The sequence below is a fragment of the Gopherus evgoodei genome, chromosome 4 (assembly GCF_007399415.2).
Source record: "Gopherus evgoodei ecotype Sinaloan lineage chromosome 4, rGopEvg1_v1.p, whole genome shotgun sequence".
In the NCBI taxonomy this organism is placed as follows: Eukaryota; Metazoa; Chordata; order Testudines; family Testudinidae; genus Gopherus; species Gopherus evgoodei.
The window spans coordinates 40,230,508-40,244,828 of NC_044325.1; the positions used below are offsets into that span (position 1 = coordinate 40,230,508).

General features: G+C 40.7%; 1 protein-coding gene and 1 non-coding gene across 3 annotated transcripts in view; both read left to right on the top strand.

Annotated features, from left to right (window-relative positions):
* GTF2A1 (general transcription factor IIA subunit 1) overlaps positions 1-14,321 on the top strand; it is a 42,788-nt gene that overhangs the window by 8,586 nt on the left and 19,881 nt on the right. For both annotated transcript variants that reach the window (XM_030558984.1, XM_030558985.1), the window contains exons 3-5: positions 3,740-3,938; positions 6,922-6,986; positions 11,489-11,564. In XM_030558984.1, the coding sequence (XP_030414844.1) occupies positions 3,740-3,938; positions 6,922-6,986; positions 11,489-11,564 (340 nt within the window). The remainder of the gene's footprint in view (positions 1-3,739; positions 3,939-6,921; positions 6,987-11,488; positions 11,565-14,321) is intronic.
* On the top strand, positions 6,486-6,625 carry LOC115651782. The gene has a single exon (XR_004000449.1). It is a non-coding gene; the product is annotated as a small nucleolar RNA SNORA79 (small nucleolar RNA).

The window sequence follows — 14,321 nt, forward strand, 5'->3', positions numbered from 1 at the left end:
TGGATTTTAAGGATCTAAGTCCTTTAAAAAGGTACGGTCATGTGTTTATTGTCCTCTAGCCAAGAGGCAAAGTTTTCCATGATGTTTCAGTTAGGGGTCAGGTGAATTGATTTAAATCTGAATTATTGAAATTGCAGATTTTAATCATGATTTAAATCAGCAAATAGGAATGAGTTAAGTAATAAATTTTAATCTTGCTTTGCATTTAATCTTTTTGGTTCTTTTCCTGAAGAAAATTTGATTCTTAATGGTTGGTAACCATTAAAGCATGTTGATTTGCAGCTAAATATACTCTGTAAGCTAAATTTGATGCTTCTTTTTGCTAATCAGGAGAATACACTGTATCTATAAACATTTATTTACAGTTATATATAGCTCATCTTACGTTTATTCAGATTTAGTTTTTTCATATTTTATGTTAGAAAATGTGAATGATGCATTTGTAAAATACTAGATTATTTTTATTTGTGATTTATGTCAAGCTATATTTGGATGAAAATTCAAATTAGTACCATGTCTTTCAAGAGTTTAGAGCTAGCTGATCTCATCCACTCATATTGAGTTTTTATTCATAGATTGGCAGAAGAACGCAGGCTTTCCTGCTTTTTTACTTCCCATTTTGTTTCTTAACTCTGAATTAACTAGTCATTGAACTGAACTAGTTGAATAAACTGAAATAAAGAAGATATTCTCTCTGCACCTGCAGAAAAGGCTGTCATTGTGAAAAGTTGGGTTAACACATAACATACTCTGGTTCCAGCTGCTTAGCCAGTGACTTCTGGGGTTTGACTTTTCTAAAAAGCTTGGCAGCAAACATGTAATGCTTGAATATTTTAATTTAAATTATTTTAATAAATTATAGTAAGTTTAAGCCTAATAAGTGGTCATAACTTCACATTTAATATTAAATAAGTTTTTATTTAAAAATAAATCTGTATTTATTTTAAATACAAAAATCCAAATATTCATAATAATCTTTTTTTAATTCATTCTGAATAGGGGATGCTTTTCTTTTCTCTCTTCTCTTTGTAAGCTGAAGAGTTTCATTGTAGAGTGCTCCTCTTTTCCAAATCTAATGACTTTTGCTTTGCAAAAATATCCCATTTTCTGACATGGCATGGGATAAATTGCATTGTACACACATTTGAGGAGGAGAGGCTGAGGGACCATCACTTCACCCGAATGCAGACTGTGTCCCGAGAACCAAAATTGTGACTGGTTTGCTACCAGAATAAAGGATATTTTGTTTGATGCTTTTCTTGCTGCCTTCTCAAGTACTTTCCTGAACAAGACAAGCCCTGAGCCATCAAAACAGAAGAGGACAGCAAAACTGGAGGAAACAGTGAAAAGCAGGGGATGGTAGAACAAGAGGCTTGAGACGCAAAGCTTTGATACTATGGTGATAGAAACAATTAAATTGCTATATAAAATCAGGGTTCCCCTGCACTAATATGAGCTTCTGGAGAAGATAATGTATCTTCCTTGACTCTTTTTATCTTCAGAAATTCTAGAAAGAAAAATATTGACACCTGTGGTGAAGACTATATGCTTCTGGTGAGAGGAAACTAAAATGGAGGGAGAGGGGGTGGGAACTGAAGGATAGGAACGACCACTTTATCTCTCCCTCCCTGCTTCCGATATGTGGAGTTATAAGTAGGGTGATAAAAATCAATGTTTAAAAAAAAAAAAACAGGTTTTTTCCTCAAAAAGCATTTTATCAAAAAAAATCAATCTAAAGGTAGATACATTATATCTCAAAGATATCATGGAATAGATATTATAAATTCTAATTCTATAGTATGAGAGAATATATTCATATAATGTTTAAGAAAAGTTTTGTAAATAAATTCCAGTAGTTCATGGATTAGCGACCCAATTTTATGGGGTTCTGGGGGCTTCTGTATAGATTATGTAGGTTCATTGTTCTATCTACCCAATGGGACTCAATGCTCAATCTAGAAGGTACCATCAGAGATGCTTCGTTTTGCAGTTCTCAAACTGTGGATTTTTGTATCCAGAGATAACATGCTTGTTAACAGCAAAAATGTTTTTAAATAAATATGTAGAGGTGAGAAATAACAGATGTCAATAGGATGACCAGACAGCAAGTGTGAAAAATTGGGACAAGGTGTGGGGGGTAATAGGAGCCTATATAAGAAGACCACCCAAAAATCGGGACTGTCCCTATAAAATCGGGACATCTGGTCACCCTAGACCTCAACCCTGTTGTCCCTCTGCAAGTTTGTGCACACAAAGTCAATCTTTTACCTCTCTCTAAAAGTAAAAAGTTTTTAAAAGTTCAATGAATAGAAGATTGTTGGGCGGAATAGATCTGGACAAGGAGAAGAAGTCTGGAGATAAATGTGGGAAGGGAGGGACAGGCAGTAGAAACAAAAGGGAAACTGTTTGAGCAGCATATTCCAGAAGTCGTGAGGTCTTTCTGAGTGTAGTTTTCATTGATTTGCAGTCTACCATATCATTCTCTCACTAGAAGGGAAAACCTATAATGGCAGGAGGCTGTAAAAGAGACCCAGTTTGGGAATAGGAACCATTCAAGAAATGTATGTTTGCTGATGATGTTTTAAAGAAAGTCACCCCAGTGAAATTGTGGAAGACACTTAAGCTCTTGAATTCAGAGACTCTTGAAGCGATAATCTTATTTTTAACAGCAGTAGCTTCTTCTGCTAGAGTAGAAAGAATATTTTCTTCCTTTGGACTAATTCATTCCAAATTGAGAAATTGCTTGGGACCTGAAAAAGCAGGAACGCTTGTTTTTCTTTTCCAGATTATAAACAAACAGGAAAATGAAGGTGAAGATGACTGAGTTAGCTGCTGAAGCCAGTATTTTAAGCTTCTCATGTTGACCTGGCTGACAGTCAATTTAATTAAAAAATAAAAAAAATCATTTAACTTTTTTAGTTAAAAACAATTTTAACAAACACAAACCTGATTTAAAAAAAACTTGAATGTTTAACTAAATTCAAAAATTCATATGTTTGTTTTGTTAAAATATTATATGTCTGCTGTTGAAGAAAAAAATCCAGAATACATAACGTTGTTTTTGTTAAATAAAACAATTTAAATGTCTGCCTGATGATGTTCTCCTCCTATCCAGCATGGCAAGAAAATCCTCCAAATGTTAATAATTAACCTGTTGAAATGGAGATAGTTCATCTCCCCAGTGACTTCATAAATATCTGCTTCAATTACCTTTCGTAAATGAAATAACCAATCATTCATTTTCTGATATAGCTGAGTAAAACTAATCTGAAAAGTTTTCAAAATAAATGACTTTAAAAATGTATAGTGTGTACCTTCTCAGATGAAACCTCCATCTACCTCTGAGTTGTGAAGAATATGTATTAAGGCTATAACAACCAACAAGAATGCACTTTTATGTAGAAATCCATGATTAAATCAAGTCTTCCTGACTAGTGATTTAAATCTAATCCACTGTGGTTATAAGGATGATCTTTCACCTGTGGGAGAAGAAAGGAATGTCCATGAAAGTTAAATTTAGAATTATAATTCCCTTGGACTATTTAATTTCTTCTGTTGCTGTGTGATGCCTCAGGAAAGGGGCATATATTCAACCTATATATGCCCAAAGATTTTGTGGCAAAGTAGAATGTACAGGATAAATAAGGACCAATTTGAATTGCATTATTTGTAATAATTCCAATCCTACAATTTTAAAATGACATCTATTGATAACTCATTTTCTTTCTCTCAAATACAGCTGTGGGAGAACAAGTTGATGCAGTCCAAGGCTGTAGATGGGTTTCATTCAGAAGAACAACAACTTTTATTGCAGGTTCAGCAGCAGCAACAACAGCAGCAGCAGCATCACCACCACCACCATCATCATCCACAACCACAGCAGACTGTGCAGCAGCAATCCCAGACACAACAAGTCCTTATTCCTGCATCCCAGCAAGGTCAGACTGATTCTCTAATGTGCCTACATGAAACTCTCTATGGTTTCAGCAGACCTCATGGAAAGAATTAAATTCAGGAAAATTGGAGTCTTTCAAATTTAAGGTGTCCTGGTTGATGGATCAAATTTTGGGTCTATTAATTTCCCTTTTATATATTATTTGTCTAGTTCCACATAACTTATTTTTCTAAAATAAATGTCTTTTTTTCTGTATAATGAAAATGTCAGCCGACTAGTCATTAGTAGCCCTACAATAACAAATTAGTGTATGTGTGCAATTAAGAGAGAGTTTCATTAAGTAGGATGAAACAGGATTTGAAAAAGTATGTAAAGCCTCCAGTCTCTCTTAAAATGACTGGAATGAGGATGCAGATAGGATTTTGCTACACATAATCTGTTAGGCCATGTCTACATCTAAAATTTTGCAGCGCTGGTTGTTACAGCTGTATTAGTACAGCTGTATAGGGCCAGCGCTGCAGAGTGGCCACACTTACAGCAACCAGCGCTGCAAGTGATGTTAGATGTGGCCACACTGCAGCGCTGTTGGGCGGCTTCAAGGGGTGTTCCGGGACGAGAGAGCAAACCGGGAAAGGAAACCAGCTTCCCCTCGGTTTGCTCTCTCGGTCCCGGAGCCAGCCAGCAAACCGCAGGGAAGGAGACCTGCTTGCTCGGGGTTCCGGGACCGAGAGAGCAAACCGGGAACGCCGCGGTTTGCTCTCTCGGTCCCGGAGCCAGCCAGCAAACCGCAGGGAAGGAGACCTGCTTGCTCGGGGTTCCGGGACCGAGAGAGCAAACCGGGAACGCCGCGGTTTGCTCTCTCGGTCCCGGAGCCACCCAGCAAACCGCAGGGAAGGAGACCTGCTTGCTCGGGGTTCCGGGACCGAGAGAGCAAACCGCGGCGAAGCTGGTTTCCTTTCCCGGTTTGCTCTCTCGGTCCCGGAGCCAGCCAGCAAACCGCAGGGAAGGAGACCTGCTTGCTCGGGGTTCCGGGACCGAGAGAGCAAACCGGGAACGCCGCGGTTTGCTCTCTCGGTCCCGGAGCCAGCCAGCAAACCGCAGGGAAGGAGACCTGCTTGCTCGGGGTTCCGGGACCGAGAGAGCAAACCGGGAACGCCGCGGTTTGCTCTCTCGGTCCCGGAGCCAGCCAGCAAACCGCAGGGAAGGAGACCTGCTTGCTCGGGGTTCCGGGACCGAGAGAGCAAACCGCGGCGAAGCTGGTTTCCTTTCCCGGTTTGCTCTCTCGGTCCCGGAACCCCGAGCAAGCAGGTCTCCTTCCCTGCGGTTTGCTGGGTGGCTCCGGGACCGAGAGAGCAAACCGCGGCGTTCCCGGTTTGCTCTCTCGGTCCCGGAACCCCGAGCAAGCAGGTCTCCTTCCCTGCGGTTTGCTGGGTGGCTCCGGGACCGAGAGAGCAAACCGGGAAAGGAAACCAGCTTGATTACCAGAGGCTTCCTCCTTCCACGGAGGTCAAGAAAAGCGCTGGTAACTGTCTACATTGGATTACCAGCGCTGGATCACCAGCGCTGGATCCTCTACACCCGAGACAAAACGGGAGTACGGCCAGCGCTGCAAACAGGGAGTTGCAGCGCTGGTGGTGCCCTGCAGATGTGTACACCTTCAAAGTTGCAGCGCTGTAACTCCCTCACCAGCGCTGCAACTTTCTGATGTAGACAAGCCCTTAGACATGTTTTTCATATTGGGACTAGGTCTGTGCCAAAAAAACCAAAAGAAGTGATGGCTAGTTTGTGGGCCCAGCTGCTCACGCAGTGAGTAAGTGTATGGGTTCAAAATGCACTGTCAAACTTACCCATACAATTAATCTTTTTTTAAATACAATTATCACATTGCAGATTTTACCTTAAGAATTCCAAGGAAGCATTTTCTGAACAATCTTGATTAAGCATTAAACAGGAGGAGCAAACATTTTCTGATTTTAGAGTCCCTGTTGCATAAACAAAAACCCAGCCTAATACTATGTCTGCAGGAGTTGATGAGGATAATTGACAATGTGTTATTTTATAGTCATGACACACACTAAAATTATTATTTGCAAAAAGAACAGGAATACTTGTGGCACCTTAGAGACTAACAAATTTATTTGAGCATAAGCTTTCATGGGCTATAGCCTACGAAAGCTTATGCTCAAATAAATTTGTTAGTCTAAGGTGCCACAAGTACTTTTGCGGATACAGACTAACAAGGATGCTACTCTGAAACCTCTTTATTATTTGTATTTTGACAATTCTTAGGAGTCCCAGTCACAGACCAGGACCCCATTGTGTTAAATTCTATACAAATGGAGAACAAAAAATGGTCCCTGCCCCCAAAGAACTTACAATGTAAGAATTGAAATCCAGGCATCTTTTTATATCCACATCCCTCTATCTTTAGCTCATTAACAGAAGACTCTGCTTTGTATAGTCTTAACAAAATGCTGTGATTCTAAATATGGTTGACTTCCAGAGTAGTCCTGGGGACAAAACAGGGTTTGATGAGAACTTACACTTCATGATGTACTTGTTGCCTTGCAACCATCTCTTTAGTCCTTGTTGTTGCCTGTTTTTCTGTTGCCTGAAACTCATGTTTAGATTCTAGGTCATCACAGATTAATGGCAACTTATTCTGATCAGAGAATGATGGGATAATGGGCCTATCCTCATGTTCCTTGAAATTTGCAGGATCATACCCTTTTATTTAAGTATCTGAAACAAGGTTTGGTTTAAGCAGCAGTGTCAGAGTAGGGAAGCTAAAGGAAGCTTCTGAGGTCAAATCACTATGGATCCAGTTAGGATTGCTATGTCACCTTCCTGGGATTCTTATGTAGGTCATCACTACAGTAGAAACATGCGTATCTGTGGACTGCAGACATTTCAGTGTAAAGAACAGCTGGTACAACCACATGATTTGAATCACTAGTCCTTTATCTCCTTCCCGTAACTTTTGTTCACATCATATAGAATTAATGTTTTGTTTCTTTTGTTTGTAGCACCTCAGCAGCAGGTTATTGTGCCAGATCCAAAGCTGATACAGCACATGAGTGCATCAGGCATGGTAAGACTCAGAATTAGAACTTTATACAGTGCTGTAATGTATTTAAATAGTGAAGGTAAAAGTCTGATGAGTCATCTCAAATGCCAAAAAAACAAACCAAGAGCTACTGGCAGAAGATGGCTCCTGTCTCACTGATTGCTAGGCTGATAACACATGAGCTATTTTTCCAGGGCTTGCAATTGACATTACTCAAAAGAACCATAGTAGTGTGAATTCATTGTTTCATTTATTATAGTGCTATACATATTTAAACAGTATGATGGGAAATATTTAGAGTGAATTTGTGTGTGTATAATATATATATAAAAAATAAAAAGTATATATAAAATATTCTCACAGCAAAATAACTGACCAAGTATTTTATCAACTGCAATTGGTTAATAATAGTAAAAGCATCCTTATTGGTTAATAATTAAATTACACAGTGTTTTCATATCATGTGCTGCAAAGTGCCACAGGAGACACATTAAAGAGCCACTTACCTCAGTCTGAATATCGCTGGGTTAGACTAAGACAATGGCAGGCAACCAATGGCACGTGTGCCAAAGCCAGCACGCAAGCCGATTTTCAGTGGCACTCGCACTGCCCAGGTCCTGGCCACCGGTCTGGGGGGCTCTGCATTTTAATTTAATTTTAAGTGAAGCTTCTTAAACATTTTAAAAATGTTATTTACTTTACGTACAACAATAGTTTAGTTATATATTATAGACTTATAAAAAGAGACCTTCTAAAAATGTTAAAATATATTACTGGCACACGAAACCTTAAATTAGAGTGAATAAATGAAGACTCGGCACAGCACTTCTGAAAGGTTGCCGACCCCTGGACAAAGATTTTTTGAGGATCAGCTAATACTGATACAAATCTGTATGACGACAATCCCAGGAGGGAATGATTTCACATGTGGAAAATACTGTTACCCTGGTGCAAGTCTTATGTTGTATTTACCAGATGAAGAATGGCATTCCTCAAATATTATAAATAATAAACTCATAAAAATAATGATACTGACTGTATAGGAGTTTGAATCTGCCTTTCTGATCATTATTTATTTCAACCCATTTGTTATTGCAAAAGTAAATTCACAACTTTTCATCCTAACCATTTATCTGTTCCTTACAATTTTGTCTCTGTAGTCTAACTTTGTCTCTCTCTTGCTTGACATCAAGTTTAGGCTAGAAGAAAAACCTATTTTCTTGCAGGCCAAAACAGCCAAAACATAATCTGTGCAAGTTAAATTTAGTTAGTTATTTAGATTTAGAACTCCATACTAAAGAATATCCATCCAGAGTTTGATGTAAATTTAAAAGCACAGTAAATAAAGTTGCACAGTTAAGGCAGCAGCAATTCATTTGCTCATTGTCTGTCAGATAGTTTGCTGATCTTCTCTTCAAAATCCTAGATGCACTGACTAAACAGCATGACACAACCAAAGGCTAAATAAAAACTAAAACTGACTTTTGCCTCACTTTCCTTGTAAATTTCACTGAATAGCAGCAGAAACTGGATTTTGCCTGTTTACCTTGTTGAGTTTCTTCTCTAGTTCTCATTCAGTTGAGCCCAATACTTTTTTTTTGACAGTATAGTATGTGTAGCTATTTAAACATGTGCTCTTCTTAGCGTGCCACCTGAAGCTTTTTTAAAAAAACAAAACAAAAAATTACTTTAAGGAATCTGTCCAATCAGGGCTTTGTAAAAGAAATGTTTGACTAAAGAAACTCTTATATCTGTACTGAGAATGGATCAAGCAGACCCTGCTTGTTTATTTTAAAGGCAAGAAAAATTTAGAATGTGATTTAGTAGTATTCTTTCCCCTGTATGTAAGAAGATGTGGGGTAAAGGGACAGCAGAAAAGCACTAGCCTGCTTCTACTCAGTGTCAACCTCTGGGAGGTTCTGATTACATCAGTCTGCCAGTAAAGGGAGATCTGATTCCTTACAAACCAAAACATAGACACAAGGTTGGTGAGGTAATATCTTTTATTGGATCAACTTCTTGTGTCTACTATCCTGGGACCATCTCGGCTATAATTAGACTGCATAAAACAGGAAATGTGCATTTTACCCAATAGTAAAATTTAAATCCCATTTTGCACTTTTAATTTTTCATCAATGTGAAAAATGCAATAATATCCTCCAGAATTTCAGGTATTACTATTAACATTCTGCTTAAACTTAAACCTATAGTAGGGCTTGGTAGAATTGTCAAACTGTCCAAAGTTTGATTTGGAGTGACATTTGACTGCTAGTTGGAACTGTTTTTGATAGTCCGCATGGGTGACATTAGTTCTGATGTCATTATTTAATGTCTGTTTTTTGTACTAAGATGAGCGACTGGGATCATATGGACTAAAATCACTCATTTGAGATCGATTTACAGTTCAAACCCAAGTGGCTCCATGTGTTAATTTGCAGACATTAAGCTTTTCATCCATTCTCTGACTTTCACAAAACATCTTCACGTTTGGCCCAGAATACACTTTGGTCACTTAGTTTAAACTTTGAAATAATCCCCAAATGTTTTTAATGTCTATTTGATTCTTTTTGTTTAAATGGTCAAGAGGTGCCTGTTTATGAATTTGTTATGACAACTGTGTGTTCTGTTTAATTTTTATATTACTATGTGGCTTGACAAATCTAGTAGAACTTAACACCTGTATTGCTTGTTTAAGTTGTTAAAAATAGTGAACACAAGGTATTGATGCAGGCTCTCAGGCCTTAATTCTTTATGCAGACAATCATCTGAGTTCAGCTTCCTCAGGGCTGATGCCTTTATCCATTGACCTGCTTCTTGGCTGTATTCCAAGGCTAGCTAACTCTGTGCCAATGTAGTCATTCAGCCTCCCAAAATAAAGCCTCTCTCTAGCCACCATGGCCTGTTATGTTGAGGAATAATTCTGGTTTTAGATAGTCTTAAAGAATAACAACAAATTTGTCCATAGTTTTCTACAAATCAGGTTTTCTTTTAGATACAATAAAAATGCTTCAAATCAAGAGTACTTGCAGAACTTACATTTCAGTGCTAGGATGCATTTCATTGCAATCCATTCCAAGAATTCTCTTGGCATCAAGAAAAGATTGTACTACTTAAACTTTATCCCAATACTTCTCTGTTTTTTATTTTTGTGAAATGTTTCTTACCTGAGCAAATATCCAAACTCGTTTGGTTTATTGAAAAAAAAAAATCAGAGTTCTCAAAGTTCAGTGATGCTGTACATCCTTCCCTCCCCCGCCAAGCTAGGGCTGGGCCAGCGAGCCCTCCCCCCCATCCACGGGGTGGGGGGAAGACAGCCCCCTGCCCACGTCTCCATTCCCCAGGTTCCGCACCCAGGGCAGGTGGAGGGACCCAGGCTCCACACAGCTGTCCGCGCAGCTCTCCCAAACCCAGCTTTGGTTGGTGGGGGGAGGCCCTCGGAGCCTTAACCTGGACATGATAAGAGCTGTGCAGGCAGCTGTGGGGAGCTGTGGCAGACCCTCCACCTGCCCTGGGTCCATGTCGCAGCTCCTCGCAGTTGCCCACACGGCTCTTACTGGCGCTGAGTCGTGGATCCTCCACCTGTCCTTGGCTGGGCAGGGAATGGGGACGCAGGCTTGGGGCTGCTTTCAGTCCCCCCGCACTCCGAGCAGGTGGAGCATCTGCCACGGCTCCCCACAGCTGCTCAGGATCCCTGGCCTGGTTGTGGGGTAGGGTCTAGTGGGACAGGGGGTGTGGTCCGCCCCAGTGAAAAGTCTGAGGGCCCTTGTGCCCCTCTCCCCTGCCCTCCCAAGTTCTGGTGCCACTGATTTTAGCTTAAACTTACCATAGATGATCCAGAAAAAGATCACACATGACCTATTTATTGTATTCTACAAAATGATCTTGTCTAGAAAACAAGTAATTGCACTATATTCATTGAGAATGGTGTCAGTTATCAGACGATTATATATTGTCTCAGATGTTCTTTAGGAAACTCATAGGAACTTACTTTCTTTTACCTTGGATATTGATATTATTCCAGGATTTGAACAATTAACTTTAAGCCTTGAGTTTTTTTCTATTCTGTTAATCAGATAACATATTCAGAGAGGCAGGCTGGTTAACTTTAACTTGGAGAGCTGGGTATAGAGCTCCACTACTCAACAGATGGCCAGCAGAGGGAGCACAGATGAACAAAACTTATTCCCAGAGATTTTCTGGCAAACTTGGAAATAAAGCAGAATCGAGTTGACTTGTGATGCACATAGAATGAAGGGAGATCATCAAAGCAGGCAAATAGGAATCAGAGAGATTTCACTTCTATGATAGCTAATATATGCATTTTATGCTATAAGTCATCTTCCTTTTAACATCACAGAAACTTGCTTATGAGTAAATGTTATTTATCCATAGAAGCTGTAGTGATTGTGTACATTTGTCCTACTTGACCGCAACAGGTGCTTATTCTTTAATTCTCAGCTACTGTGCTGTGATGCAAAGCATTGGTAGTAATGCTGGCTGTTAAAAACAGATTACTTATTTTTCAGAGTGCGGCTGCCACTGCAGCTACCTTGGCTTTGCCTGCTGGTGTTACTCCTGTTCAGCAGATACTTACAAATTCAGGTAATTACCTTAACATTAAATGGATTATGGACAAGCTATTTGATTTGCAAATCGTAATTTATTACATTTCTTGTGAAACATTTAAAAATCAGGAATGAGTTTTGTAGTAAAGGGAGTCTACCATATAGTTCTTGAGGTATATGAATTACAGTGCTACTTTACCAGCATAAAACTTTAAAAGATTTTATTTAATACACTTCAAACAGTATTGTTTTTCAGCTGTTCAGTATTTGAAAATATAAACATTATATTAAGAGACGACTTTAAAGACTGCTATGTTTAATAGAAATAGTTTGTCTGAAATAGTAAAGTTGAGGTTTATAACAGTGTAGAAATCTGATTCAGAGCAGAGGTGAAACTTCTAGATCTTAATACAAGGAAAAAATTTCTCTCTTAGTTTTACAGGAAGACAAGTGTATACCATAGGATGAATCACAAATTATTTATATCATGGCCAGCAATCTTTCTCTACCTATGAAGTGCTGCCCTTTAGTTAAAGGCTACATTTTAGTCACAGATGTTTTAGTAAAAGTCATGGACAGGGCATGGGAAGTAAACAAAAATTCACAGCCTGTGACCTGTCCATGACTTTTACTATATACCCCTAACTAAAAACAAGGCGAAGGTGCAGTCCAGGGGCACCGTGGTGGTTGGGGGGTGACCTGAGACCCCGCTGGTGCTGGGAGGGGGTTGGCAGCAGCGCCCAGCCTGGGACCCCCGCTGGGGTTGGCAGGGGTGGCAGGCTCCCTACCGAGCTCTGCATGTCCCTGCAGCTCCTAGGGCAGTGGTCCCCAACCTTTTCTGGGTGGTGGGCGCCGGGCGACAAGCCACCGAGGACTGTGGCCAGCAGACAAGCATTAAGAGCCGAAGTAGCATCAAGAGGTGTCGCTGCCGAAATGCCACTGAAAATCAGCGGCATTTCGGCCATGGCGGCGTCTCTTGGTGATGCTGCTTTTTGGCGGCATTTCAGCAGTGACACCTCTTGATGATGCCGCATTTTGGTGGACGCTTGTCCGCTGACCATTACGCAGGCGCACATAGATGCCCTGGCAGGTGCCATTGTGCCTGTGGGCACTGTGTTGGGGACCACTGTTCTAGAGGGAATGGTGGGCAGTGGCTTTCTGTGTGCTGCTCCCACCACAAGTGCTGGCTCCACAGCTCCCATTGGCTGGGAACCACAACCAATAGGAGCTGTGGGGGCGGGGCCTGCAAGCATGGGCAGTGCATGGAGTCCCCTGACCCCTCCACCTAGGAACCACAGGGACAACCAGTGGGAACCACGGAGCCCCCCACCCTGAGGTAAGTGCCACCTCTCTGCCCCTAGCGCAGTCCCATACACCCTAACTGCTCGGGCAGCCCCTGAGCCAGCACTGGTTGCTGCAGAGGTCACGGCATCGGGGCCTCCGCGACAGACATGCCGCCATACCTATAATGTTTTCTCAAATGGAGGGGGAGGGTGGAAGTGCACAGATTCCTAGGGAGATTGTGCTCCCAAGGTTCAATTCTTTGCATCTGTAGATCCTTACCACTGAGTCTATGCTGTAGATGGAGTGAGGGAGCTAAACCCCTTCCTAGCAGGAGATAATGGAGGTGAGGGTCATTTGGATATCACTTCAGTTCCTCCTTTGTCTTTCTGATAAGAAAGTGGAAGGGTTGCAGCTGAGGTACATTTTGTCTGTAACTTTATACCCATCTTTACAGGCTTCTCAGCTGCAATGAGATGAGACATGGGACTATTGCAGGTGGGAATAAGATCGTAGGACTGTGCCATGGGTAATGAAAGAGACGGGGATAAAGAGAGGCTGTATCATGGAAAGGAGGGATGGAGAACAGAATTATACAACACTCGGATTGAAAAGAAAAAAGCACACAATACATGGAAAGAAAAGTACTTTAGATATTATGGAAATCAGGGACATGCAAGAACCAAAATAACTGAAAGTGGCATTAGAGAAGAGAAAGGAAGATGAAAGTGAGCAGACATTATAAACTGTTACTTAAAGTAGCTGATGCTGACATTTTATAAAGAAAAATAAATGAAGTTAGAGGATGTATTATATATACACTTGTACAAATGGATCTCAAACTTGCGAGTTGTAAGTTCCAGAAGCTGGGAAGATCCCCTCTCTACTCTGAGTACTAATCTGTCCTTGCTAGGTTTTTATCTATGGAGCATAAGGATATTTCTGAAAAGCAGTTTAAATATTTTCTTCAGAGTTTGTTCTCCACTTGCAAAGCCCATCATTTTTGGCATCATGATGGTCTTGTTGCCTGTACTTAGATTGCAGTATTGATCCGATCTATCCCTCCCCTGTGCTGTGGTTTTATTCGAAGGGCAGTCATAGCAGTTAGTTTGCATTTTCCTCAGTCACCTTTAAAAATGTGAGCAGGTAATTACAATAAAATTCAAATATGGAGTTTAAGTATATCCTGAGTTTGAATTGCTCCCCCTCTGAGCATTTGCCCCTCTGATTCGGCACATGAAACCCCAGCAGGCCCTAGAAGCCCATTCCAAAACAGTCAAGGACCAAGGGCTTGAGCTCTTCTTTACCCATTCCCTCTCCCCTTTAGTGCCCTCAGAGCAAATTGCCACACTCCCTCTCTACCTTAATCTAAATCTGTCTCCTTACTCCAAATGTTAGGAGTAAATTTAAGAATGTAAGCTTAGAATATTCTCATATCACAACGCTGTCCGACAGCCCTGGTGAGGTCTGCAAGGGACAATTCGAAGTCAACCAGGAAGTAAAAATGGCTGGG